The sequence below is a fragment of the Glossina fuscipes genome, unplaced genomic scaffold (genome assembly GCF_014805625.2).
Source record: "Glossina fuscipes isolate IAEA_lab_2018 unplaced genomic scaffold, Yale_Gfus_2 61, whole genome shotgun sequence".
NCBI lineage: Eukaryota > Metazoa > Arthropoda > Insecta > Diptera > Glossinidae > Glossina > Glossina fuscipes.
In genome coordinates this window covers 5,967,545-5,994,686 of record NW_023998433.1, presented here as the reverse complement: position 1 = coordinate 5,994,686, position 27,142 = coordinate 5,967,545, and the positions used below count along the sequence as shown (strand labels likewise).

The 27,142-nt window shown below is 34.6% G+C and overlaps 1 protein-coding gene across 1 annotated transcript in view; it reads left to right on the top strand.

Moving 5' to 3' along the window:
• LOC119637917 (homeobox protein araucan-like) overlaps positions 1–27,142 on the top strand; it is a 155,624-nt gene that overhangs the window by 46,345 nt on the left and 82,137 nt on the right. Inside the window, exon 3 of the mRNA XM_038034361.1 lies at positions 461–1,071. Within this exon, the coding sequence (XP_037890289.1) occupies positions 461–1,071 (611 nt within the window). The remainder of the gene's footprint in view (positions 1–460; positions 1,072–27,142) is intronic.

Below are 27,142 nucleotides of genomic sequence, written 5' to 3'. Positions count from 1 at the left end.
TTATGACTCAAGACCATGGTCCAGTGTTTATAATGTATTCCTTTTTACTGCTATGCTGAATATTTCGACATCGTTTACACTGTGTTTAAAATCTATGGACAGTTTATGTATTTTAAGATAATTGGGGATAGGGGGGAAGAGGGGTATGTAAGATTTGAAACAAAATTACCTCCTGTGGTTTTGCTCAGTCCATTCAGGCATCAGAAGTATTATTTGATAATCCTTGTTGTAGCAAGATGATGAGAATGGTGATGGTGATGATGATAACGATGATGATGATGATGATGATAACGACGTTAAACCGAGATGATGACGATGAAGGTGGTGGTGGTGAGCTTTGAGGGGTTAAATAGTATTTGTGTATGTGTGTGTTGCTGTGCATTATGTCCGGCTGAATTTATAAGTTTAAAAAAGAGTTAACAGTTTGTCTTGTTTTTTGTTTGGCTTTCATCTCTTGCAGTTATGGCGCCAATTATGATTTAGCAGCTCGACGCAAGAATGCTACGCGGGAATCTACGGCCACGCTAAAGGCTTGGTTAAACGAGCACATGAAAAATCCCTATCCAACCAAAGGCGAGAAGATCATGCTGGCAATAATCACCAAAATGACTCTGACGCAGGTCTCTACGTGGTTTGCGAATGCGCGCAGACGACTAAAAAAAGAAAATAAAATGACTTGGGAACCGAAAAATCGTACCGAAGATGAAGATGCTCTTGTCTCGGATGACGAAAAGGAACGTGAAGAAGAGAATCGGCGGGAGCAAGTAGCAACGCAACCTTCAGCCAGCATAACTCCATCTCATGTAATGCCAGCAATCAAGCGACTAGACTATGATGCTCAACCGCCGCCACCGCCAGCTTTAACACATTTGAACGCGACGGCTCACTTACCATCAACCGGCCTCGGTATAAGTACAACAGGTGTCGGCGGTGGAGGTGGTAGCGCAGCAGCTGCTGCTGTCGCTTTAGGTTTTGCCAACAATGTAGCATCAAATGCTTCATCGAGCGTAGGCGTTGCTACAGATCTCACGGCTAGTCACAGTTTAAGTGGCTTAAGCACGCAACCGAAAGGTAAGAAAAAAGAAACCTTGAAAAGATATCTTTGCAAAAGAAAAAACACGTGATGAAAGTGAAACTTCTCTTAATTTATAATTGAAGGAGACATGTTTTCAATAACATATTCTTTATTTCTTTTTCGTGCATGATGAAATAAATTCTATTTTTGCAAATAGTTCTTCTCAGGATACTATAGGGAAAAACTACGAAACAATCCGGTTGTTTTTTATGATTCAAAGTGCAGGGCAAGTTACAAAATACATAGAAGTGGTTCGGGTGCAATTTAGCTAAGCACCACTTTTGTTGGCGATTAATAAGCATATATAACCATAAATTACTTTTTGTGAATATTCTATTTAATTATTTCTGTCCTCACTACTAAAGTGACTTAAGGTGTATCTTTAAGAGAAAGCGCATAAAAGATAGTTTTTCACTTTCGTTTTTTGCGTCACGTTAAATTAGGTACGTATGTATGATTAGACATTATTTTATCCTACTGTCGAAAGATATTGTAACGAGGTTTATTAAACGGCCAGGTTAAACAACTTAACACGTCATTTAAAATGTGGCAAAAAGATATAAAATGTATATAAAGAAAAAATTTAAGAAAAAACAAGTAAGAACATTGTGGTCGGCTACGACCCACCCTTAAACCTACACCTACACTATCCTGCAGTTATTAATATAAGGATTTTTCAAAATCCTTGCAAGGCATTATATGGGAAGCGGACGAAAATCTTGTCCGATCCGAATTATTTTCAACGACTTTTGTATCTGAGTCAAAACACGTCAGTTACTATATTTAATTAAAATGTCCCAAAACTTGTGGCTCAAACGTTAAATGCAATTTGGAGAGACAAGCCGACAGCCTTAGATGGATCCAGAATCATTTTCTGAATCGATTAGTATAATAAAAGATGGGTCTTTCTCAAGACTTTCTGGGTGTTGCATACAAACGTACAAACTTAAAATATCCTTGTACCACAAATGGTGTAGAGTAAAAAAAATTTAAAAAATTCAGTCAATTTCAAAGGCGAATTTTTCGAAACAAGCTACCACGCAAAGTGATACTTCATAAGTTGAGTATTAGTAACATGACTCCTTATGAATTATATATTTTGAGCAAACGGAACATCTTTGAAGTGAATGTGCTTGCGACGATTTCTATGGGGAATAACTTCTTTATGAATGAATGCAATCTAATATCTTTTTTTTTTGTCATTTATAGCAGAGTTCTTGGTATTTTTAAGAAAACATATCATTAAATAACATTTGCATTACATCGTAACGAAATTTTTAAGTTTTTGTATGCTTCGGTAATATAGCCGCACTATAATGATTACTGAACTGATTTAAATGGTTGTAATCAAATATCATGCTTTTTACAGAATTTGCCTATATGTGACGCTAACATTACATATATTGCTGTTGAACTTGTGTGTTTGAATTCTGTTTTTTATATAGCGTGGACATTTGGCAACAATAATCAATAGAAATACAAGCATATATGGCACCAAAAAAAATATTCTAGCCTCTTGTCTAATAACGAAAATATCGAATATCGCGTCAAATATGGAGCGTTCGGCGACAGCATCTTTTCTTGGCTTTATACGGACATATCTGATACAGTGAAGATTTATTTGCTAATAATTCCAATTTTAGTTCATATATATATTAGGTGCTTGAATATATATTGATCATTTTTTCACTTGCAAAAGGCGTTTATTGAGAAAAATTTGTACAATTTTTTAAACCAAAATATTTTCGATCATTTTCTACAACTTTCTCCCATCTTTTTAGCTACATGACGATACCATCCAATCATCGAAACCGCGCGCCAGCTAATGCAAGCGCTATGTCTGGTGAGTAAGCTAGATGCGACAAAAATTTTCATTCGAGGTACTACGGTGTGCCCGTGACAACTCTTACAACGTGTGGCCGAGCGTTTTCATGGAAGAGAATGACTGTGTCTGCGAAATGCTACTGCTGGTCTTTTTTGCAAAAATATGTCATTCAATTTATTCAGTTGACGCCGTTAGATATATGCAGCAGCACTTACTTTCATTCGGGTTTAGTAGCTCGTACTACATTACAACTAGCCGATCCCATCATATGCACAGCGAAACTTTATGGGCATGAACATTCAACTTCGATATCCATGTGTTCGAAAGTTCTTCGAGGGCTTGAGCTAGGTTTATGTCGACTAAGTCTTGCAATTTATTGTCTTCAAACTTGTTTAGTCTTCCAGGTTGTTTTTCGCCGTTGACAACAAAAACACCGCTTTTAAACTGTGAAACAAAAACCGACAATTGCGGTATAATGGAGCAGCATGACCATAACGTTCTAAAAATATCTGACGAGCTTCGGCAGCTTAATTCTTCAAATCAAAATACAAAAATAATGAACATTGAAAATGCAATTGTAAGCGCGCCAAGATTAGCGTCTGTATGCACTGAATATCTCTGCAACACTAAATTGAGAACTATTGTGTCAGGTAGAGAAAGGTCTAAGCTATCGAATTTAATTGGTATGTGCACTTGCATTTGTCATTTTCGTATAATTTTTAAGGGAAATGTCGCCTATCGAAATTAAAGCAAGCACCTAGCATTGGGTGACGTAGAATAAATTTGAACATGGTACACGTGTAAAGGAAGAGTCAATTATAACTTTTCATTTTAACATATGAATCCATTCTAAAGTAAACAGAACGTTTTTAAAAGAAGAATTAAAGCTTATTATTTTGGCAGAACCCATTTTTTTTATTTAAAAAAGTCTAGTTTAGATTTTATAAAACAATTTACACGATCAAATAGCATTTCGTATAAAAATGCTTTAAGGAGGCCTCTACAAATTTCCCATAGAATGTAGACAAAGATGGTTCCAGATTCTCTGGCTTATGCTCGTAACACTTTAATTTCATCAAGAAATTCATTTTTCCGAAATAGTTCAAAATGATTTGCTGTTAATTTAGCTAAATCAATGACATGATTGATGATCAAGACGCGTTTCTTGTAGGAAAAAAACAAAAAGGAAAACAAAAAGTAAAAAAGAATCCAAGTGGTGATCCATGACTTTGCTATCTTAATCTATTTGTCTTAAAGCTCAGGAAAAAATTTATCAGAATTGTTTCTATTATTACAACAATAATCTTTTTCTCTTGGCTAATATTTAATAAGAGATGGCCATGAACACCTGATGATGAAAAATAGTGCAGTACATTATTAATAGATTTTAGAAGTTTGCTTTATTTAACTTCTAAACCCAAATATTCCTTAGATGAATCATCGCACACTTGCAATTTATATTTTCAATAATTTTTTTTCAAATTTTATGCTACATTTTTTATTTGGCCGTTGAGCATATTGTGTTCTTGCTTACGTAAATGTTTGCACAACGTAAACACACTTAGTTGAACCATTTAATTATATTTAGATGATGGTAGAAAAATCTCTAACCAATATATCACCTAAAGATATAAACAAGGTAAAGAAGAATTATTAGCCTCTAAACTAACCTTTAATGTCTCTCATCTTAACCCACAATATAATGTTAAATATATGCGCGGCAGTAAATCAAATTCGCCTTCTAAACGATACTAGATTCTATATAAAAATTGTTTGTAAGTTGATAGGTATAGCAGGCGTTTTCACTTATGCTTTAGATGATTCCCGCTAATGTTTGTTCCGGCAATTGAGGCCAACATCTGCTATGAGCTGTAAGCTAAGTAAGTTTTTTTTAAATGTGGTAAAATGGATGGCAGGTTGTTTCCATCTTTTACGCGTATTTATTTCTTCTTCCGGTGCTATGGATGAAAAGGACTAGAAACTACGAAATAAGTTTTACTTAACTTAATCGTATCTTTCGCTACTCGTCATTTTAACTGATGCTGCTTTTCTTTTCGTAGACTAAAGTTTCAGAATATAACATATCTTGATAACCCTTGCGAGCTTTCAAGCAAAAAAGGCAATGCTCTGAAGATATAGAATTAACGTTTACAGTCGTATTCTACGGCCTTGACCGGTCACTAATCGGAAGAGAAAAAAACAATGTGTTTGCTACTTTGTATAGAATAGGACCAGCAACCTTATTTAAATGTTAAACTGACACTTTTCAAAATGAATATTTGCGAAAAAAATTTTTGAATGAATGTTAAATTTAAATTAGTTAAGTAAAAAATGAATTAAATATTAAAATAAAATTAAACGATTTTAATTTCTAATAAATAAATTCCAAACGCTTCTTAAACCCATCACAGCTGGTATAAAGACGATCGTAAAAAACAGTTAATTCATATCGTGTTGTATAGAGACATTATTCTACGAAACTTTATTATTCTATTTATATGTTTAAACGAAGGTATTATACAGAATAATATAATTTAAGCTTACACAAATCAGGGCAATGTTTACCGGGTTGTATCGGAACCATGTCTTAAGGTGTAAACTTTCATGAAAACGTAAATCAATGCCAATTGCCCAAAATTACTTGTGGCATAAGGGTACATTAAGTTTGCGCGGATATATGCAACGCTCAGAGATAGATTTTTTTACGAATTTTTTATTATACGAATTGAATAACTTTCTGAATCAATCTACGATTGCCCATGCGTCTGGCCACCTCGCATTGTTGTGTTCAATCTACAATTCGCAATTTTTTATATAAAGCGATGAAATTTGATACACAGACATGTTTTGGTTCAAGAACAAATGGTGATAGGGCCCACCATTTGACTCAAATGTAAATTTTATATTACTTCAGTTCTTTTAGTTCGTAACAATTATCCCTGTATTTTTGAGGGAATAAAGCGTTCATATCACGGCAGATTTATAATAATAATCCCATTTATATATAGTCTACATGCTAAGTTTCGATTTTCTAATAGGTGTAAAATAAGTGCTTTGTGTTGAAACTTATTCCCCGCTTTTATTTCTCTTGAAATTTTAAGCATAGATAAATTTGAAATCGATGTTTGTGCGGAATAAGTTTCAGCTGTTTGCCAGCTCATGCTCCGTACATATCAGAATGTAAAGATATAGATGTCATTTAGAGCACTGCATTTTATTCTGTTTCAAACTGTAAGTAAGTGTAGCTGAAGCTACGGAAATGATTAAATTGGTTTGGGATAGAAATTGGCTTCGAAGATTTGATGCAAAGAAACCTTGGTTTTGAAAACTTTAAATGACCGCATACGTCCGTCCGTCTCACTCAAAAACAATCAAGCCAGTAATCTCTCACTTGAATTAGGAACTTTGTCCTTTTGTTCTTCAGACTCATCTCATTCTGATTACCATTTTTGGCAGAACGCTGTAGTCATATTAAGCGGTTCGCAAAAGTTGAAAATGTATGAAAATCAGTTGATCACTGACCACGAAATATTCACTGCAAGGGTATCCGCAAGTTACATGATAAGAGTCAAAAGGTCGTAGATAGTCATAGCGCTGGGTAAGCAAAATTGTTAAGCTCTGCAACAAGTGTTTTTGAACTAAACTTCAGTTTTATCAAAAGAAGAGGTAAAATTTATTACGATAAGGATGTAAAATAATAAGCATAAACAGGCATTGTTCATTACAATTGCACTCGATAGCTAATGCTTTTCTGTTTTGAAATGATCTTTCGGCTTTTTTAGTCATAAGTCCGTCACAAATAGCAATTTTAGAATTTCATCTGTGCAGATTTTAGATCTTGATGATGTAATCATAATAAATATGATATTTTTATTAAATTTGTTTTTAAAAATTGTCATTAAAGAGTTACTTAAAATGACTTTAAGTCGTAACGGATGGTAATTAATTTTCGTTTGGTTAAAATCATTTGTCATCACATGACAAATTCATATACTTGCATTCACATATGTGTCTGTATATCATAAATATATACAGAATAGAACCCTTGTTTCGCGCTACTATGCTAGTTCCCCCCCTAGTTTGTCAATGAAATGAAATCGGTAAAAGAGCATCATCAGGCAAATTAATAGTAGACAATTTAATGATGTGCTGCTTTTCACAGTTCACAGGGTCTAAAAGAGATTTCAGTTGAGTGGTGTCATTCTACGAAAAAGGAGAAGGTAAAAGACAAAAAAATAAACATTGACTTTTTAAACACCCCTTTTATTTATGCATGGATGTCGTAATAGCTGAATAGTATTATGCGCCAAATTAAATTCGTAAACCTCAATTGAGGGTTAATTTTCTTTTCACTAGTTTATCAAGTGTAGAGTTGAACTCAATAAGTGAATGAATGAATGAATGAATGAACGAACTAACATACGAGCGAGCGAACGAAGGAATAAATGAATGAATGAAGAAATCATTACTTAATTTCGACGGCATGCAGACAAGATTATACACGCATGCACACACGTACATTCGCACGCACTTATGCACGCATGCAAACACTCGCTCAGATAGTCGGTTGAGAGTCTGGAATTCTCGATTTCATTTAAAGTGTCATTGAGCTCTTTATTACGTTAGTGTAAATTTTATGTGACACCATACGCCTTCATCCTCTTTACGTATAAGCGCGCATATATATATGTATATGTTCATAAATGACACAATAATCAAACATTTTGCCAAGGACATTTTGAATGCTAGTACGTTCTTGAGTTTGTTAGTTTGCTTGTTTGTTTGTTCGTTTGCTTCATATCCAAAGGGGGAGTATATCCCCGTTGAAGTGAAAAACGATGCAAACATTAGTTAAGAGACCTTTCAAAGCACTGTTGCTATATACAGGCGGTTTTTGTTATTTTTATCCTTCTTATTGTTGTTGTTTTTGTGTGCTCAGTTGGCCAACCCTTTTAAATGAGTAGGAAAATGCGCGTAGCAGGAGACTTTTTTAACATTAAATTTGCTTTCTCACCCAAGCAAAAAGAGCATACGCTATACGCTTTTCGTTAGCTGTGCCGCCTTAATTTCAAATGTCGTTATTTTTTTCTTTTTCACTGTTTTTTGTCGGTTAACCATCAAAGTTTCTCTTTTTGGTAAAACTCCCGCGCAGTCTTCTTCTTCTATCGTATTATAGCCAGTGATTCTAGATATAAACGTATATATATTTTATACATGAGTGTTTGTTTGCATGTACGCAATAACGCCCTTGCTCTTTTTTATAACACATATACGCACGCACGCACACAGAATTTCATTTTAAGTGGCAGTGTGTGTTTAGCTGGCATAAAGTGGCCCGGAAGCTTTCCTATAAAATCATAAACATATGCAACTCACGTTGCCCGGCATAAATCTAATGCGATATGCTCAACGCCTTTTGCTTTTGTTAATATTGTTATTCTTTTTGTTTTTGTTCTTGTTGTTACTTTATGGTAGCTAGCCGTCGTCTACTTATATTCTATATTATACACGTATGCACTGAGGGCGACAATGTCTCGCGTCTCGCCTGAAAACTGTGTTGAGATTTTCCCATTGTATTTAAGTTCAAAGTCCGTAACGAGGCAACAACCCGGCGAGGGAGGGGATCGCAACAAAAAAGGCAAAGATGATTTTGTAAATGATTTTGGTTTCGTACGGAAACCACTGCGTTTTGTTTTTTCTCGTTTTGGATTCATCGTCTACAGGGTTAGATTAAAGCAAGCAGCGGCAACAGCATCATGCCTACACATGCTTCAACGCCTGGTTTAATCTCTGGGGACATTTTAAAGCATTTTTGCCTAACCGTTAATAGTTTTCTTATATGAACTTCGAAGTTTGCGCTAAAGGTTTTATCAATATGAGTGTTTTGGACTTTTCCTCTTTTTTTGTTTTGTTACAAACAATTTAATAGAATTTAATTTGGTTTGGCAGTGGAGAGAAAAAAAGATGAGAAGAAAGGAAAGTTCTTTCTACAGATATTAACCAAGGTGGCACTTTACCTCTAAGGCTGAGCTTCTATAGTTTTTTTCAAATGATTATTTATGGTTAGTTGAAAATGATTGCAAAAGAAAAAAAAAACGGAAACAATGGAATTAAAACGACTTTGACCACGAGCAATAAGTATTTAAAATTGTTCTAACGCAAATGTAACTTTTCCTTCCTTCTTAACAAAGTTTTCATTTGTATTACCACCTTCTCCCTCACTTCTCACCTATAAGTACGCATATAAAACTTTATAAGTGTTTTCCAAATTTTTGATATTATAAGAATTTCATTCATTTCGTCCAGCTTCGTCTCGCGAGTCAGTTAGAAGCACTTTTACTCACTAGAAAAATACTGCGACACTGTTTTCAAGTGACTGATGTTTTTGCCTAAACTTAACTGCCTTATACAGTTAGCTAACTCTTTTGTCAATTTCTGTAAAATTTTCAACTCAATTTTTTTTTAATTTCGATTAGAAAGGCACTCTAGGTTCCTCAAGTTTTGGATTCTATTTAAACAATTTCTAATTTGTAGGAGATAAAAACTAAGCCAGTTGGAGTAATAACTCAAAGTAATACTTGGTTGCTACTTGCGATATATTTTAACTGCTGTAGATGGTCCGATTTGATTTTTACTTCAAATATGTGATCAAATTGAATATTCATACCCTCGAACGGTAGGACCTAAAAAACTAAAGCTTTTTTAAGTGTTTAAGTATCTTAGATATCATTTGAACCTTAAACCATTTAACATTTTCAAAACAGAGACGTGCGATGATTTCATTTATCCATGGCTCTATGAATTTCAAAGTTGCACCGTTCACTGATATTCGGGCAACCATATTAATCGTTTGACAATTGGCTGGATAGAAGTCAAGTAGTGGCGTTGTATTTGTCGGTACAGTGCGTTCGTCACATTGATGAGTCAATCTAATTGATTTTTATTCTCATTAATCCTATCTGAGACAAGTGCTTAAATTGGTCGGCGATAAGCCCGCTAATCAATATAAATATTGTAAAATCTTTCTTTAACAGGAACATTTCTCTCGATAATAACGACTTTTCATTCTACTTTTTCCTCAACTCTCGTCATACGAAGTATGCTGGTATCAAGGGGACATGCTGCAAACGCAGTCCTGGATCCCTCGAAAGAGCTGTGTTGGTCATGTCCCGACCGTTGGAAGCGGGATATTGAATGTTATAAGCGTTTAACGGTGATAAGGAATGAGTTTTCTTAATTGAGCAAAAATCTCTTTACTTTGAAAGTTTGAAAAAATTAATGCAATATCCAATGCGTGTTGTTATCTAGAGCATTCATCTTTTTCCCAAGCCTATAAAAGCCCAGCTCGTAGTGTAGTGGTTATAAGAAGATATCGAATAGATCTCACTGGTGGTGATGTTTTAACTTCCATATCCGCTGCAATCGCGTCCTATTCAAATGAATTTCCTAATCCTCCCCTCGTTGAATTTATTACCATTCTGTCGAAAATTGTCAATAGACAGTTATACGTAACTTGTTCCTATATTTCCCCAAGTGCGGATATTCCTATTTATAAAAAAGATGCTGCGCTTATTTGTGATATGGCCTAAAAGTGTAAACCTACTAATGTAGTCATAGCGTTGAGGAACATCAATTTGCGCTAGTCACTTGATGTTATAATAATAATTCTGGCTGTATGGTCCCCACTTCAGCGTCCGATAGAGCTATTTGTCAATGAATTATTGAATCGTAATGTACTTCCACACAATCGTACTCTGTTCTGCTTGCGATTATTTCGTCTTTTTTGCGACAAGGCATAGATATAATTACCTCAACCATCAGTGTTATTGCAGATGCCTTCAGTTGATGAAATCCTCATTGCTTGTTAATCCCAAATATTTTTTAAGGTTCTCAACTCCACGAGAAAAATCTCCATGTCTCCCTCGCCTGTTTCTATCAATGGCTCTGAGTCCTCTGGTGATATTAAAATTGAGAGATTCCGTCGTGTGCACTTAAGCCATGCTCTGTCGAGCTATGTGGTTCTATTTCAGTGATTTGTAATCAACCCCTGAAATCAGAGAATTTCCGTTTGTATTGGAAGAGTAGTTTCCTTGTTCTAATTCCCATATGTGGGAATAGACATCACGCAGAGGTATCGTCAAGTTGAGTGTCTTACCTAAATTGTTTGAGCGAATTGTTACTCAGCATTTAGCTTTTGCTATCAAATCTTTTATTTCTCTATTCCAGTGTGGCTTTCGGAAAGGAAGATCTACTGTCACGAATCTCTTAGAGTTTACTTGCCATGTTTTCAAAGCTTCTGCTGGTGATTCTCGCACGGATGTCGTATCTACAAACCGTTCGACTGAGTTAACCATCACTTAATCATCTTAAAACTCCATACGTCTGACTTCCCTTTCGACTTAGTGGAATGGATAAGTTTTTACCTGCATATCATTCAAGATTCTGTTTTAGTTCATCCTTCAAGGTAGTCACTTGGCATCACTTTTGTTTAATTTATACATTAATTAATGATCTTCCCTCGGTGATTAAATGGAGCCATATCTTAATGCACGCAGACGTTGAGATGTTAAACTATTTTGTTCCTTCTCCTTGGAATCCCAATCTTATCAGCTTGAAATTGACTTAAATAATTTGATTACATAGTACTCGTCAATTTTTATTAATTTAAATCTAAAAAAAGGTAAGAAGCTTTCTTTCTTGAGAAGAAAGTCATTCATTACTGAGTATTTCATTGATTCACACAAGTTGGAAAACGTTGATTCATTCATCGATTTAGAGATTCTATTCGACCAAAGATCAAGTTTTCATTTGCACATTGAGCTTTCTATCGTTCGTCTCTCTTTCTCCTTGTGCCTGCATTACTTGGTGATATAAGCCTTAACGTCCTTAACCGCTTCTCTAGGCACTTTATCTTGGTTAAGCTTAGTCAATGTAAATAGAATTAAGAACTGTTTAACCCCTTCCGAGTTAATTGCAGAGAACTAAACGATATCTTAATCTTAATATCCAGTTCCTGAAAGTCTATCAAAACGAGTTTGCGTAATACGCGTAATTTGCCTATGTCATATTTAACTTGCAATGTTAACATCTCATTATGATTCGAAAATACCTGGTGATGTTTACTGTTTCGGTTGCCAAGCCTTTGCATGGTTGCAATGGCTTAGAAGTTCACTTGCAATTCGGTTCTGTGACAGTTGTATACATGCTTTTTTTTCTTATTTATTTATAAATGAATTATTATTTAATTACTATTTTAATTTTTTTTCTCTACTTCTCCTTACATGCTTTATACGTTAAGTTTTGAATAATAATTAGTAAAAGACTTACTTCTACGAGTCAATTGAATTCGAACGTTAAATTATTTTAGCTGAGTTTCATGTGTAAGTAAATATATAAATAAACTACTAGCGTAAGGAAAAACGCATATACATATGGCTGCAACGGCATTCTCATCATCACACGTTAAATGCTCTTTAAGATTACGTACGACACTGTTAATATACCCTTACATCATAAACGGTGTAGATACAAAAAATCACAAAAAAGAAAATATCTATCACGATTTTTAGAAAAGCTATTTAAGGACATTCACCTTCTCGGAGGTTCACCTGTCCATAAGTTCCTCCCTTTGCGCGTTGTCGTTTATTCAAAATTTTTATGGTCACATAAGAAATAAATGAGATAGTTGCAAATTTTACCTACAATATATAGCAACAGGCATCGTAAATCTCTTAATTAAGTCTAAAAAAATGTTGATTCACCTAACGAACACGTCCACATTAGTCAAAAAATTGCAACTTACCAATAATAACGGATGTTAATAAGGAATATAGTATAAATATTTAACGCGAAGACGCGGTAGTAAGGATTACCCTCAAAATGCAAAAATGAATAAAATTCAGCTGGGGAAAATATTCACAGTTTTAGTACAATTTTTTATTTTCTAACATTTCACTCCTTACAGAAAAAATAAAATTTTTTTTTGAGAACAATTGTTGAACTTGAAATTAGTTTTGAAAAGATCAACGTTTCCCTTTTATTATTTCTTTATATACATCCATCCATTTTTATAAATGTGCAAAAATATCGTAAATAAGACAGATGAGTTCTTTATGATGACATATCCTCATATCATACATACACATGTACTTTTTGTTAACGCAGGCCACACAAGAACTGTTAACAAACTGATTACATTGTACGAGTATAGAAAACGGAATGTAGAGATTTTGAAATCTAAAGCAATTTTTATTTAAACTTTTAAGCAAAAGTACTTTGTTTAGTAAAGAATTTAATGCAAAATTGATTTTCATTTTCTCTTAGTCTCTGGCGGCTAACAACGAACTTTGGCTTTAATGCCTGTTACTTTCATATACGTGTAAAGCAACAGGGTTATAAGGGTAGTTTCGGTTATTGATATCCTGCCTACCATCGTTACCTATTCTAATATGTGTGCGTATGTATGTGATTGCGTGATGGTGTAAGTCTGAGGTATTGGCAAAAACATTTACTGGCTATTTATCAATAGAATGTACAGCCTTTAATCTGAAGGGGCTTAACCTGGCACAATAGAGCAGGAAACCAAAAATAAAATAAAGTAAAATAAAACAAAAACCAAAACAAGAAGAGAAAAAAAGAAAAAAAACCAATGAGGAAAAAATCTCAATAAAATCGCAGCACTATACGAACCAAACGAGAAACTTTGGAGTGTGTATTAAATTCATGAAAGTTAAGTGCTTTGTAATTGAGGTTATAAAATATTTATAACATATCACACTGCAGAAAGATAGAATGAGATAGAAAGAGAGGGAGAAAGGGAAGAACATAGCATGTGCAAAAGTGCAGAAAAAATCCAAAAGTAAAAGCATCACATAAACATTAAAATACTGAGCAAGTATTAAATTAAATAGTGTAGAGCTGTAATAAAAGAAACGAAAGTTCAATTCTATGCCTGCCTGCTCTTGCGTGGCCTTCTATATATGTACTTAAGAATGGTATGACTTTCTTTTTGTTTTTCTCCATTTGAGTTTAAATGTTGGAAATTTACTTTGTCATTTGCTATAATTGACATTAATTATTTAAAAAGAAATTTAAAAAAAGTTGCTATAACAGAATGAAAACTCTTAAGGCCAAAAGTCTGTTGGCATGCTTTTTAATGTCACAGCAGTACTGGTGGGTTTTGTTAAACGACGAAAAGTCAAGGAGAGCGAGAGAGAGAAAGAGAGAGAGAGAGAGAGTGAGAGAGAGAGGGAGAGCGAGAGAGAGAGAGAGAGAAGGAAAGAGAGAGACTAACATATAATTCAAAATATTGTAAAATGCATAATGTCCGAACAACTAACCTAAAAGCTTTCTAAAGAAAACTTTGAAATTTATTAACATTGTGTGTAAATTTCCATCTTCTGCCACTTGGACCAAATAATAAAACAAAACCCTCATAATTTTTCTTTTTTTTTTTCGTCTGTCACTAAAGCTAGCGTACTTAAATAACAAATTGCTTCAAAGTCAAAATACACTTAAATCAAAATTATTCATGAAAATTGCAATACGTTGTGTGAACAATGGTTAAACGTAAAATTTCGACCCTACATTAGCAACACGTCGTCTAGAGATGTTTACAAACATAAGTAAACCTTAGCATCATATACCTGCAGTTCAACGTAAATCACGCTGAGCACAATCAAGGAGCCTTGTTCCGAATTTCAGACAAATTCGACATGTGCTAAATGCTTTAAAAATGGTTTAAACAATAGTACTGACTCCACTGACGCGCAGAAAGCTTCAATTGGTTCTAAATAACGTCAGCGTATGTGACTATGAATTTAGTGAATCAGATAAATGTACAAATTTTAATCTGCTTGATGATCAATAAATTTTCAATCCCTGCAGATATATACAAATAGAATCACATATTTACTTTAAATCCACCATCGAAGGAAGGAAAAACACTACATTGTTTGGCTTTAGATATCATTTTATAGGCACGACTAAAAGTATTAAAAAGCCCGAAGGAATAAAGCAACATGCGTCATAAGACCGTTTAAGTTGTTAACCGGTCTATGTCAGTCATCTTAATATTTATACATTTGGGAGTTTTTTTTTTGTTAATTACAACATAACATCTTTGGCGTTCTGCTCAACCTTCAGAGAGAGAGATTGAATATTCGTAGAAAGAATTCATTACGAAAATTAAGCCTTTGATTTTTACCGGCTTATAAATGAGAAATACATATGACGAGCGTAGATGATTGACTTCCTACTTGCGTATTTTGCACATTCTGTTGGGAATCTTTATTTACAGTTGCCTTCTACAAAATGGTGCGGATGAGACCACTTCCATATATTGCCTTATTTTCAAAAGCCGTTAAGTAAATAACTGTAGGATAGTGTAGGATAGTTAATGGTGGGCCATGGTCCGCTATAGTGTTTCTACTTATGTAGAAATTTTGGCGCGACTTTGAGGAACTGATTGTTCACTGTATGTATACCACGTGCTAGCACTAAACAGGCAAGGCATTGATACGGAATCTTGTTTGGATCAAAACTTCTGCTACATATTTTCGAAATTAGCAAGCGGAACAATAAATGCGATGCAATGGCGTCTCTCAGCCGTGGACACGAAAATGACTTCAAAAAAAATATCGAAGTAAAAAATGAAAAAAAGTCATCATTCTCTACAGGAAAAACGAAACTTGTTTATATAATATCTTACATGCATATAGGACACATAGGAAATCATATTAACAGGTCTGTTGGTGATAATGATGATAATAACGGTGACGATGCTGCCTGCCACCCGTCACACAAACACACACATACACAGGCTCAGCCAGTCACTTAGTGAGTCAGCCACAGAGATGATGATGATGATTTCGTACAAAATGATGAATTATATTTGACATGTTGTTTAATATTCATCCAGCCTATATACTCTTATGTATGCTTTTATTGATATGTATATTTATATGTTATTTATATGTGTACTTGTTTACTATTATTGTTTTTCTTCTTTTTGTAAAAAGCCATCACACATATACGTTAAACCCATACGTCTCGTTATAAACGTATGTGGCGATATAATGTGCATACTATCTACTGGTCTATGGTAAAGCGGTGTCATTTCGTTTTCATAAACGAGGGTAGAGTAAGTAACAACAACAACATTTGCTGCTGTTGTTGTTATTAATGTTGTTGATATTGATTTAATATTTATACATAGTCACGTGCTTTAGTGAAAGCAATGAGAATATTGGCTTAGTTAGAATATTTGAAGAACACTTGAAAACTTCAAAGGATATTTGTTTATGTCGACTAAGACTAAGTCAAATTGTGCGCTTAAGACAACGTTGATTGAGGGCCTGATCAGGTAACTTAATGGTTTTTACGAGCGGGGCAGTTCGACAAATAATGTGTGAAGTGTTTTTGAATTCGTTTCAAAAACTTTAACGAAGAATACTTGTACTAGGTTGGTCGGAAAGTTTTTTTTTTTTTTTTCTTTTTTTTTCTTTAGGAGGGGAGACGACTTTCTCGCAGCGTGTGAATATTAATCAGAAGCAGTCGAATTCGATAATTTTATTATTATTATTCGGCATCTTGCATCATATAGTGCCTTTGTACAATGACAATACGGCTTAAGCGCTAAATTGTCTGTCAGAAAATACAATAAAGTCCCCTGCTGGTAAAATGGCTTCCTGGCTACAATTTAATAAAATTATATAAAAAAAATTAAATAAAAGTATTGTGGAAAGCTGAGTTTATTTCGTTTGAATGACATGATTTTTCGGCGTAGTTACTATTGAGCTCTGTAGAAGGTAGCGAGACATGGATCAGGTCTTGTAACAAAGATACTTACTTCCATTTCAATCACATTTTTTGGCCAGAAAGAAGCTAAAGCTCTTACACAGCTTATAATCACTGTGTTAGGGATTCTATCCTATATCGAGATTTGGAAATTAAAAAAATATATTTATACAAAAGTCGAGACGAGAGGTGCGATCCTCCACATGCTTTTATCTCGACTTTGCTCATTTCCAGTGATATACACATAGGTTAGCAAAACAGGCCTGTTACCAATCTTTGTAAGCCTGTTGTTCGACGCACTCATAAGTTTTTCCACCAGATTCTATCTATCTACCTATCTATCTATCTTCTTTGCGTTGTTGCTTGATTTGATTGGACTTTTTTGAATTACCCTATTATGTGCAAAAATTAGTTTCTCTTATTGTAAGAATCTGTGAGTCGTGGATGTAGTTTTTATTTTGGGCGAGGGGCGAAAGAATAGAGGGAGAACAGGGAACAAGGGAGGTTTCACTGAAGTCGCATAAATTAATTAAGTTAGTTGCTGGAATGTGTCGACGTTTTGTCTGCCATAACCAAACCATATATGCAGGCACACTCATGTATAATACACATAAGCAGACCGTATATTCGGTTGACATAATGCCCAAAAGAAAGACAAAAGGCAATAGTGTCATTTTATAAAAACGCGGTCTTTTATTTCTGAGCCGCTTGTGCATTCGTTTGCTGAGAAATACAGTTGGATACGAGTGATAAATTTAAAATTGTCTACATGTGAACAAGTCTACGTGTGCACGTATTTATGTGCGTTGCGCACATTCTCCCATCCAAGCAAAGTAAGCACATGTTGGGCTTATTTTGAGTCATTTGCATTTTGGTTGGCATTCGTTTCTTTTGCGTCTTTTGTGTCTTTTGCTAACTGGTCCTGATTATGAAAGATGCTGTGTGGCTGATAAATGATGACATTGCGCTACAATAAGATAACAACAACAGCCGGCACCACAACCACCACCACCCAAGGATAACTATAAATATTAAAGCAATAGCAAAACTTTTTGCAAAACTTTGGCATGAGGGAAGAAAAAGGGTTAAACAAAAGTCATTCGCTTTAAAATCTGCTTCCTTCCTGACGATCGGTCAATTGACTCTTTTTTTTTATTGTATATATCATCCTATCCGAATTAGTTATAGTTTATTTTAATTTAAAAAAATGACACAATTGAAATTTTCCTTATTCCCCCCCCTCATCGCAGTAATTATAATCAATTGAAGAGAGCGTTAAATTTACCAAAACCAAAACATACGACCAAACTTGTATTAGAATTAGGCCCCCCTCTGATTTAGTTCAACTAAAGCACCCCAGGGAGATTTTGTAGATAGCTTCCCTTCTCAAATTTATATATAGATATGGCGTATGCATCATCCACCGAATCAAATATTCTCTATTTACCTTAAACACTCATGCATTTGATAAGTGGCCGTCGTTTTAAGCTTAATGGATTCTGATTCAGATTTAATTATTTTCATTCAATTTTCTAAATGAGTTCACTTCATGAACTCTTCCTTTTTCTTATTCTCCTTATTTTCAACAAATCACACAAATTGAATTTTAGCAGCATTTGCCGTCTTTTTTCAAGTAAAGCTATGCGAGAGGGTGTGTAAGTTTCTTTTTATCATTTTCTTAAACTTTCTCTTTATTCTAATTGCACACATGCACAAAGTTGTACAAACACCGGCAATTCACCTCTCAGCTCACTTGAAAATCAAACGTCCATCAAAGAGTTAATGAAGTGGGTAATTTCTTAATCAATTATCGCTGATTTCATTTTAGTACTGGATTGTTGTTCGTACGCATAGCTGCTTGGCCGTTTGCCTATTTGGCTGACGGACTGAATAGCTTGTATTATGTTTGCTTGGTTTAATAAATTGACAAATTTTTAATTGATTTCGCGTTTCCTTTTTAATTAACTCCTGGTACAAGAGATAAAGGATTAAAAACGTAATTTACCACAAATTAGCAAATTAATTACACACAATTTATTGGAGAAGCCTGCCGCCTCTCAATTTAGAGGAGGAAAGCATTTATTACAGATAAACAAAAAGCCAATTGAACACAGGTGAAAGCATTACAATGGGCCACAAATATCCCACTTCACTTCGTTTAAGGCATTCATTCATATAACGAATTATCAAAATAAACCGATATATGGAAGTGGTTGAAGAAGTGATTCGGTCCGAATCATTTTCAAAAACATCCCTTTTTTGGGCCAAAACAAGTCGGTGTAGCAAATTTCATCAAAATATTCTCAAAATTTGCAATCTGTAGGTTGGACACAAGAATGCACGACGGAAAACTATAGATCGATTTAATCAGTTTAATAAAGGATACGCCTATCTCACGTCTTTCTGGGTGTTGCATATATCCGCACAAACTTAATGCATCTTCGCACCGCATGTTGTGCAGGGGACACAAATTGATTTACACATTAATATGATAACCAAAATAATTCGAACCGTTTTTCGAAGTTTTTTTTCAACATATTATCAAAAAATGCTGAAGTTGTTTTATTGTGCGCATAGAGAACAACACATATACATATGGCCACAATGATATTCTTGTTATCACATTGAAATTGTTATTATATTGAAATTTTGTCGTGATATTCATTTTGGTTCTTGCGATCAGGGTGTTCCCGATAATAAGTCTCTTTCGTGTGTTTTTTCTTTTGATGATTACAGCTCTTCTCTTGGCTTGCTCTTTGTTTACCGTTGCTTCAATAGAATGAAATTTACGTTTAATTTGAGAGAGAATTTTTGTGATTTTGTTTTCTACCTTTTTTTGGTGTTTGCAGTTTTAGTTTGCTTTCGCTCTCTTGTTACAGTGTCAATGTAACGGAGAAGTTTCCTTAAATTTGTTGACAAATTTATGTTGTGGATCTTTTTGCAATTTGTTCTTTATTTTGTTCATGGTCCACGTCCGTCGTGTTTGACTGGACATGGATTATTTATATATACCATGTCGTGCGAAAACGAGCCCACGGTCTGACTCATTTCGTGTTGACTTTGTAATCGTTTTTGCCACGCAAAGTGTGCCGATATTATCGGCCGCGCTGCTCACGCAGTTGCTGATCCCTCGAAACGGTTACGTTGGTCATGTCCATTGATTTTTACAAGCTCTTCACGGGGACAAGAAATGATTTCTCGGAATTGAGAAAAATTCTCGACTCCTTGTGTAAGAAATTTGAGCTAATTAAGTTTAGGTTTGATGAGTGTGGCTTTACTGGGCACTCATCTGCTTCCCAAGCTAGCAAAATTACAACTCGTAGCGTAGCGTGTGGTACGTCAGTTTTGATTCCCTCTAAGTCTGATTTCTTTGGCACAAGTTAGCGCTCCCTCAGCGTTTCCGATATTGCTGAGTCAGTCGGTAACAAAATAGTTACAAATAAGTCGGCAAGTCCTTTTGGCTTGAGCAATGCTGAAGTGGTAAGGATGCCTCCTCCCACTGGCGTCACTCAATCTACTCAGACGTCATCGTCTAGAACTAATAATGAGAATAGTAAATCGTTCTCTCCTTCTGGCTGTTCGAGTGTGAACACTAGTCGCCAAACCGGGCACGTCGCACAAGCTGCTCTTGTAAGTGTGGTTACCCCTCCTATATTCTTAATACAGTTGACATTTGCTTGAAGGCAGTTCCTGCCAGACAGGCAATATTTGTGTTAAGACCAGATACATCTGTGGATAACATAAAAAGTTATTTGGTGGCGAAAGTCCCGTGTTAGCATTTTCAAATTGGCTCCTTCTCAACCTAGAGCAATCCCGTCTTTTAAAATTTTAGTTTCGACTGAAAACATGGATATGTTGTTAAATAAACCATTTTTGGCCGGTTGGATCCTTAATGAAGCAATTTATCCCTCGTGATCGATCCCTTAATATTAACGCGGTAGCTCTTACCCCTTCAAAAAACTAAATATTTCTTCAGTCTGATTATCGCTCATTTATCAAAATGTTGGGGGCCAGAATTCGAAAATTCGTTCTACTATCCTAAATTCAGTGAGCACGGATTTTTCCTTGGCTTTCACTGAAACTTGGTTAAAACCTGATCATCCTTCGTCGTTTGATTCCTACTTCAACATCTGATAGAGCTGTTGTGTTCTTTCACGAATTTTTTGATCATAATTTAGTTCAATATAACCGTATCCTTAATTATAATGGTAGACTGCTTGATCTCTGTTTTGCCAATTTTCCTGAGATTTGTGTTAATCGTTGTCTTCCTTTTAGTTTACTTGAGGATCCTTATCATCCAGCAATGTGCATTTCCTTTCATCACAAGTATGATGGTTCGTTGAACTGCCTTAATGTTCCAAATCCAACTTTTTCAAATAAATATTACGATTTTCATAAAATCAATATTGTATTCCTAAAATATCATCTTTCACATAGAAGGCTTGATTTCTCAACCGGAAGTATTGAAAGCTTATTGTCATCGTTCTACAATACTTTACATCCAGCTATTGCTGCATCTCTTCCGATCAAGCAATGCGGACCTCGAAGCACATGCCCCCGGTGATTTAATAAGACAACTAAATATTACAAGAACAGAAAAAACACGCTGTTCCAAAAATATTTGAAAAGTGGCTCTGCTCTCGACTATTTCGCTTACTACGTGGCAAGGCATAGATTTAATTCCGTCAACCACCAATATTATTGCAGATACCTTCCGTTCATTAAATCCTCTCTTTTTTCTAATCCTAAATACTTTTAACTCTAAAAGAAAAATTTCCACATATCTCTCGTATGTTTCTTTTCAAAAAGTACCCACATCCTACAAATAACTTGGTTTCAATTTCTAATTTGATTATTTCTGAATTTAAAAGGTTTGAGCTCTCTAAAATATAGTTGTGCGCCTGAACCGGATGGAATTCCATCATATATACCTAAATCTTGCGCTGTCGAGTTATATGGTGCTATCTCAAAGATTTTTTACTTGTCCTTGAATTTATGTGTTTTCCCTTTGTGATGGAAGAGTAGTTTCCTTATTCCCATTCACAAAAGTGGAAGTAGACAACTTGTTGAGAACTAGTGTTGTTGAGTGTCTTGCCTAAGCTGTTTGAGCGAATTGTGGCTCATCATTTGGCATTTGCCATTAATTCGTATATTTCTCCACACCAGCATGGCTTTCGAAAAGGGCGATCTACGATCACCAATTTGTTAGGGTTTACTTGTCATTTTTTTAAGGCTTTTTCTAATATGCACTGATTTAAGCAAAGCATTTGATTTGAGTAACCATAACTTACTTATCTTAACTCCAAGCCTCTGACTTCCCTTTCTATTTAGTGGAATGGATAAGCTCCGCACAGTAGATCCTTCAGAGTTCTGTTTAACTTCATCACCTCGGATGAATTTCCCGTGACATCTGGCGTGGCTTAGGACTTATTTTATGTAATTTATACATTAATGATCTGATGATGTGAAACTGTTTTCTTCATTCTCCGTAGAATCGCAATCATATCAGCTTCAAAGTGACTTGAATAATTTGGTTGCATGGTGCTTTTTGAATGTTCTGAAAGTAAATTTAAATAAATGTAAGAAGCTTTCTTTCACAAAAAGGAAGTCGTTCATTACTCAGTATTTCATTGATTCGCATAAATTGAAGAACGTCGATACGTTCATAGATTTAGGCATTCTATTTGACCATAGATTACGTTTTAACTTCCCCATTGAGCTCTCGTTAAGCAAAGCTAGGTCCGCGCTTGGTTTTATATAGAGTTGGTCTAAACAGCTCGAGGATCCTTACATTACGAAAAGGCTGTACATGTGTTTGGTTAGACTTATACTCGAGTAAGCCTCTGTTGTTTGGTTTCCTTCATATACGTGCTATGTAGATTCAATTGAATTTGTTCAAAAGCAATTCTTGCTGTTTGTCCTTAGGAGTTTGGGTTGAGATCCGATTGCCCCTCTTCCCGCCTATGAAAATAGGTTGCTTCTGTTGTCCTTACCGTCTCTCAAAATACGTAGATGAGTTCTTGGCGTTTCCTTCGTAATGAAAGTAGTAAATGGTGCTATTGACTCGCCTGCATTACTTGGTGGAAATAAGCTTTTATGTCCCTAACCGCTTCTCTAGGCACTTTACCTTGGTTAAGCTTAGTCAATGTAAATACAATTATGAGCTGTTTAACACGCTCACAGTTGTTTGCAGAAACCTAAATGATGTCTATCAGTTGTTCTTACTATCGGACTCTTTAAAGTCCATTAAAGCAACATTGCTTAATGCGCTTAATTTATCTATGCCGTGCTTAAACTAGCTCTTAACCTTAAAATGTCACGATGAGTCGAAAATTAATTGTTGTTAACTATAATCAGTTGCCAAGCTTATGCATATTTGCGATGGCCTAGGGGTGCATATGCAATTTGGTTCTGTACCGGTTGGGGGTATGGCTCTATGCTAGTTGTGTACATGCTTTTTTTCTTTTTTTCCTTCTTATTTGTTTTATTATACTTATATTAAGTTTTAATATTAATTAATTTAAGATTTACTTTAAGAGTCAATTGAACTCGAATGTCAATTTGTTTTAGCTAAGTTTCATGTATTAGTAGAAAAAATAAAGAAATAAAAAATAAATAAATCACTGGCGACGTTAGATGCTCTCTAAGATTACATAGCAGCACAATCGGTTCTACAGGGGATAACAAAAGAAATAGTGTCCCAATATATTTTTAAGGTTGGTCATCACCGAGAAGGAAGGCGAACAACATATAAAAGGCGATGAGCGCTCAATTCAGAATTATACTCCGATTCGTAATATATGTTAGACCCTATCAGGAAGAAAAGTAAAACCGAATTAAAAATATGTGTGTAAATTGGTGAGCTCGCCTCATGATATTACGAATATAACTTTAAAAGTTTGTTTATCTAAAACTTGTTTTTATCGCATTACATTAAGAAAAATTTGCTCAATGCCCCGCTTACGATAACCAAAAAACTTGATATTCGTTTACTTTTCTAACGTATGGCCTCAAACTTGTAGAGCTTTCATTTTAAAGCTTTAATTTAGATATTTTAATTGTTCTTTAATGCGATTTACAAATCAAGTTTGAAAGCCATTTAAATGGAATGGAAACAGTAAAAGTAATTAATAAATTTCCTTTTTACAAATTTAATTTGTATAATTGCAGTATCAACAAGATGCATCTAAATTGCTTAAACTAGGACATAAGATAGATGCGAATATATGAAAAAGCAAATGAATGCTTCATATACCGAACTTGGCTTCATAATGAATTTTATATCTTTCTATTATTAATAAAGGTTTACATCACTGGTGTAAGCTTCATTGAGATTTATTTTCCTGTACTTGTTTTAAAAAGCGTTGACTCGTTGATTAATTTGATTTGTTAAGTAATATCGTAAAAAATAAAGGGTTTTAAATCTATCCGTAACAAAGGTTTTACAATAGTTAAATCGATTCTACCTCTCTCTCCCTCCCTCTCTTCTGATTTGACTTAAAACATTATAACCTAAAATATTTTGAAATTATAAGCGATTCGGTTGATAAATTAAAGAACTTCAAAATTTTTTGATAAAACATGTTACACTCCTGTATTAAATGCGCAAATAAATCCGTTGCGCTGAAATTGGTTCTTTCATAAGCTGGGCGTTTAATTGCCCGTAAATTTATATATATATATTGATTAGATATTGATGCCTGAATGATGTAAAATGTAGTTGTTTTCGAGCTGATGCTCAATGTATATCAAACTTTAAAGTGATTAATGTTATTCACCACATTACGCTTTCCTGTGTATTTCAACAAAAACTACGGAAATGATTCAGTTGGATTTAAATGAATACACAGTAAGCTATGAAATAGTTGATAAGGGGCTTTTATTTTATTTCGGTCAAAAAATTTTTATCGTTGAAAGCCATGGAATTCGCATACGTCCGTTCGTCTCCAGCAAGAACAACCTAACAGCCTAAGCTGAGAAATTTTACCGTATCCCCCGTATTAACCAGACCTGGCCTCTTCCAATTACCACTTATTCAGATTAATCCAATCATATTTAGTAATATATGCAGTCATATTTAGTAAGTCAGCGGTTCACAGAAGTTGAGAGAATGACTGAAAAGAAGTCGATGGCTATTTCGCCTGCAAACTCTTTCCCTCCTGGCTCAATAACATCAATAAGCTACACAAAAAATGGCAAAAGACCATAGATAATTGTGGCACATATTTAGATTGGTAAGCTTTGTAATAAGTATATTTTTTAAATAAAGTGGAACTTTATAAAAAATGGAGCGAATTCATTATAAATAAAATAAGTATATACAGTCACCATTATTTTAATATTTCTGGAATTTCGATTAATTATTTTCAAATTACTTAAATCACTTAATAGCTAACCTAAGAAACTTTTAAATGAGTATGAGTATTTACGCTTACCTTCATAAGCTTAAGCGTATGCTTATTAGATTGCCTGTGCATGAACCGTGACATTTTATGAGTCACATATATCTTGTAATGTAACTCTATACATGTTCAGTTTAAACTTTAATGTGACAGTCTAAAAATTATAGTAAATTTTTGACAAGCTTAGTAAATAGAAAATCATTTTCATTTAATATGGAAAAAATTATATTGGGCTGCAGTCGAATTTTTTATACTCAACATCTTTATCCTAAAATGACGGAAAAAATTTGGAAAATGCAAATTTTAACACTCTACAATGTTATTTGAAAGTGGTCGATTTTTTTTTAAAGCTATTATAGGATGGTTTACGGAAATGTTTATTGTTGCATCTGTTGCATAATGGTTTATGAGTAATGAGGAAAAAGCCAAAGTTTATTTGTTTTTTTTTTTGCTTCTGAAATTTAAGGCGTTCACAGCTGTACTGTCAGCCTGACCTGTGGCGAATTTGGGTTATTTTCAATATTAACCATGCTCCAAAGCGTTTGCTTAATTTGACGCCGATATCGTTGTTTATGTGCTAACGTGATTAACTCGATTTAGTTTTTGATGCTGATGAAGAATGTGTATATACGTTGCTGGGGTTTATGACGCTTTCTAGTGGATTTTGTAGACCTTGATCTTGACAAAATTGATATATCCTCCACGTTCGCGTGGAGCGTATTAATCTAGTGGTTCATTATGCAAAGTTCAGAAATATGTTGAGCAAATAAAGAAATAAAAAGCTTGGACTGACAATTTCATTTTTATATTTGTAGCCATCATTGAAGGATGAGCAGTATATTCATTCCGTCAAAATCTTTGAGACGTCCAGAAGAAATTTTCAAAAACTCTATAAAGTATTTATACTCCCGATCAACAAATTCTTAGTTGACTTAAGCAAGACCGTCTGATGCAAACATTGTTCTGGCCGAAAAAATGAAGCTATCAGCTTCAAATTTCGTGCAAACATTAATAGTTCTTGCACGCAGGCTTGTTTTGAAAATCGGTCGAAGGAGACGCCCACTGTACTATATAAAATGAAGGCACCTCCGTTTTTCAAAACGAATAAAACATTGGTGTTTTTCATTATTCATAAAGTATAGCAGATAAATGTCCAAAAATTTGACCGATGTGGTACCTGTACAAAAATGGAAAGAAATGGACCACGCTTATAAATACTTTTAAAACAATCTGACGTAATCCTCAGCGAGTCTATTAAGGATACTATTTCCTAGTAAATTTCAAATTAGGAGCAGAGCGCAACTAAGCATGGCCGTCTCTTCTTCTGCCTGTCTGTCCGTTTGCCTAACAATGTAAGATTTGGGGTAAACATTCTTTGGTTGACAAGAATAAAGATGTCGCATATGAACTTACAACAGAGATTAAAAAGAACCCACTCCTTTCAACGCTCTCGCCTACAACACGCCCACACGGCTGTGTAACAAAAATTGTGAACGCCTTTCCTTTCCTTGTTTTTGCTCGTTATTCATAAACTATAATACTGTTTTGAAAATACCATTTTCAATGATTGGAATTTTCATGAAAATTAGTCGTCGACTTTCGAAGAAATTAAATTCTAAAGAAGAAGAAAACTAAATGTACATTCATGTCGTATAACCTGTGCCATGCAGATGGCGAGAGGATTAAATAAAGTTCGCAAGAATTTAGCGGGAAAACAGATTAAAAATGTGGCTATGAACTTAGGTAAAGGTAATTTGCTTGTAGAAGGGTATATAATGTAATAATATTACAGTTGGTTGTGTGGAGAACGTAAAGAATCTTTGTGTGTAGTGGAAAAATTCCCTATGAATCTTTCTTTATATGTGACCGAAGTGTTGTTGTGGAAAACTTTCCTAATCTGCTCGGCTTCAGTCCGGCAAGTCTGTCTACTTCTTTTAGTCCCATTGCTTTGATCGGCTAGAAGAAGTCCGTAGCTAATATGTTAGGCGGATGGAACACCTTTTTGTTCTTAGCGAATAAAACGCTATATTGAATTGATTTATA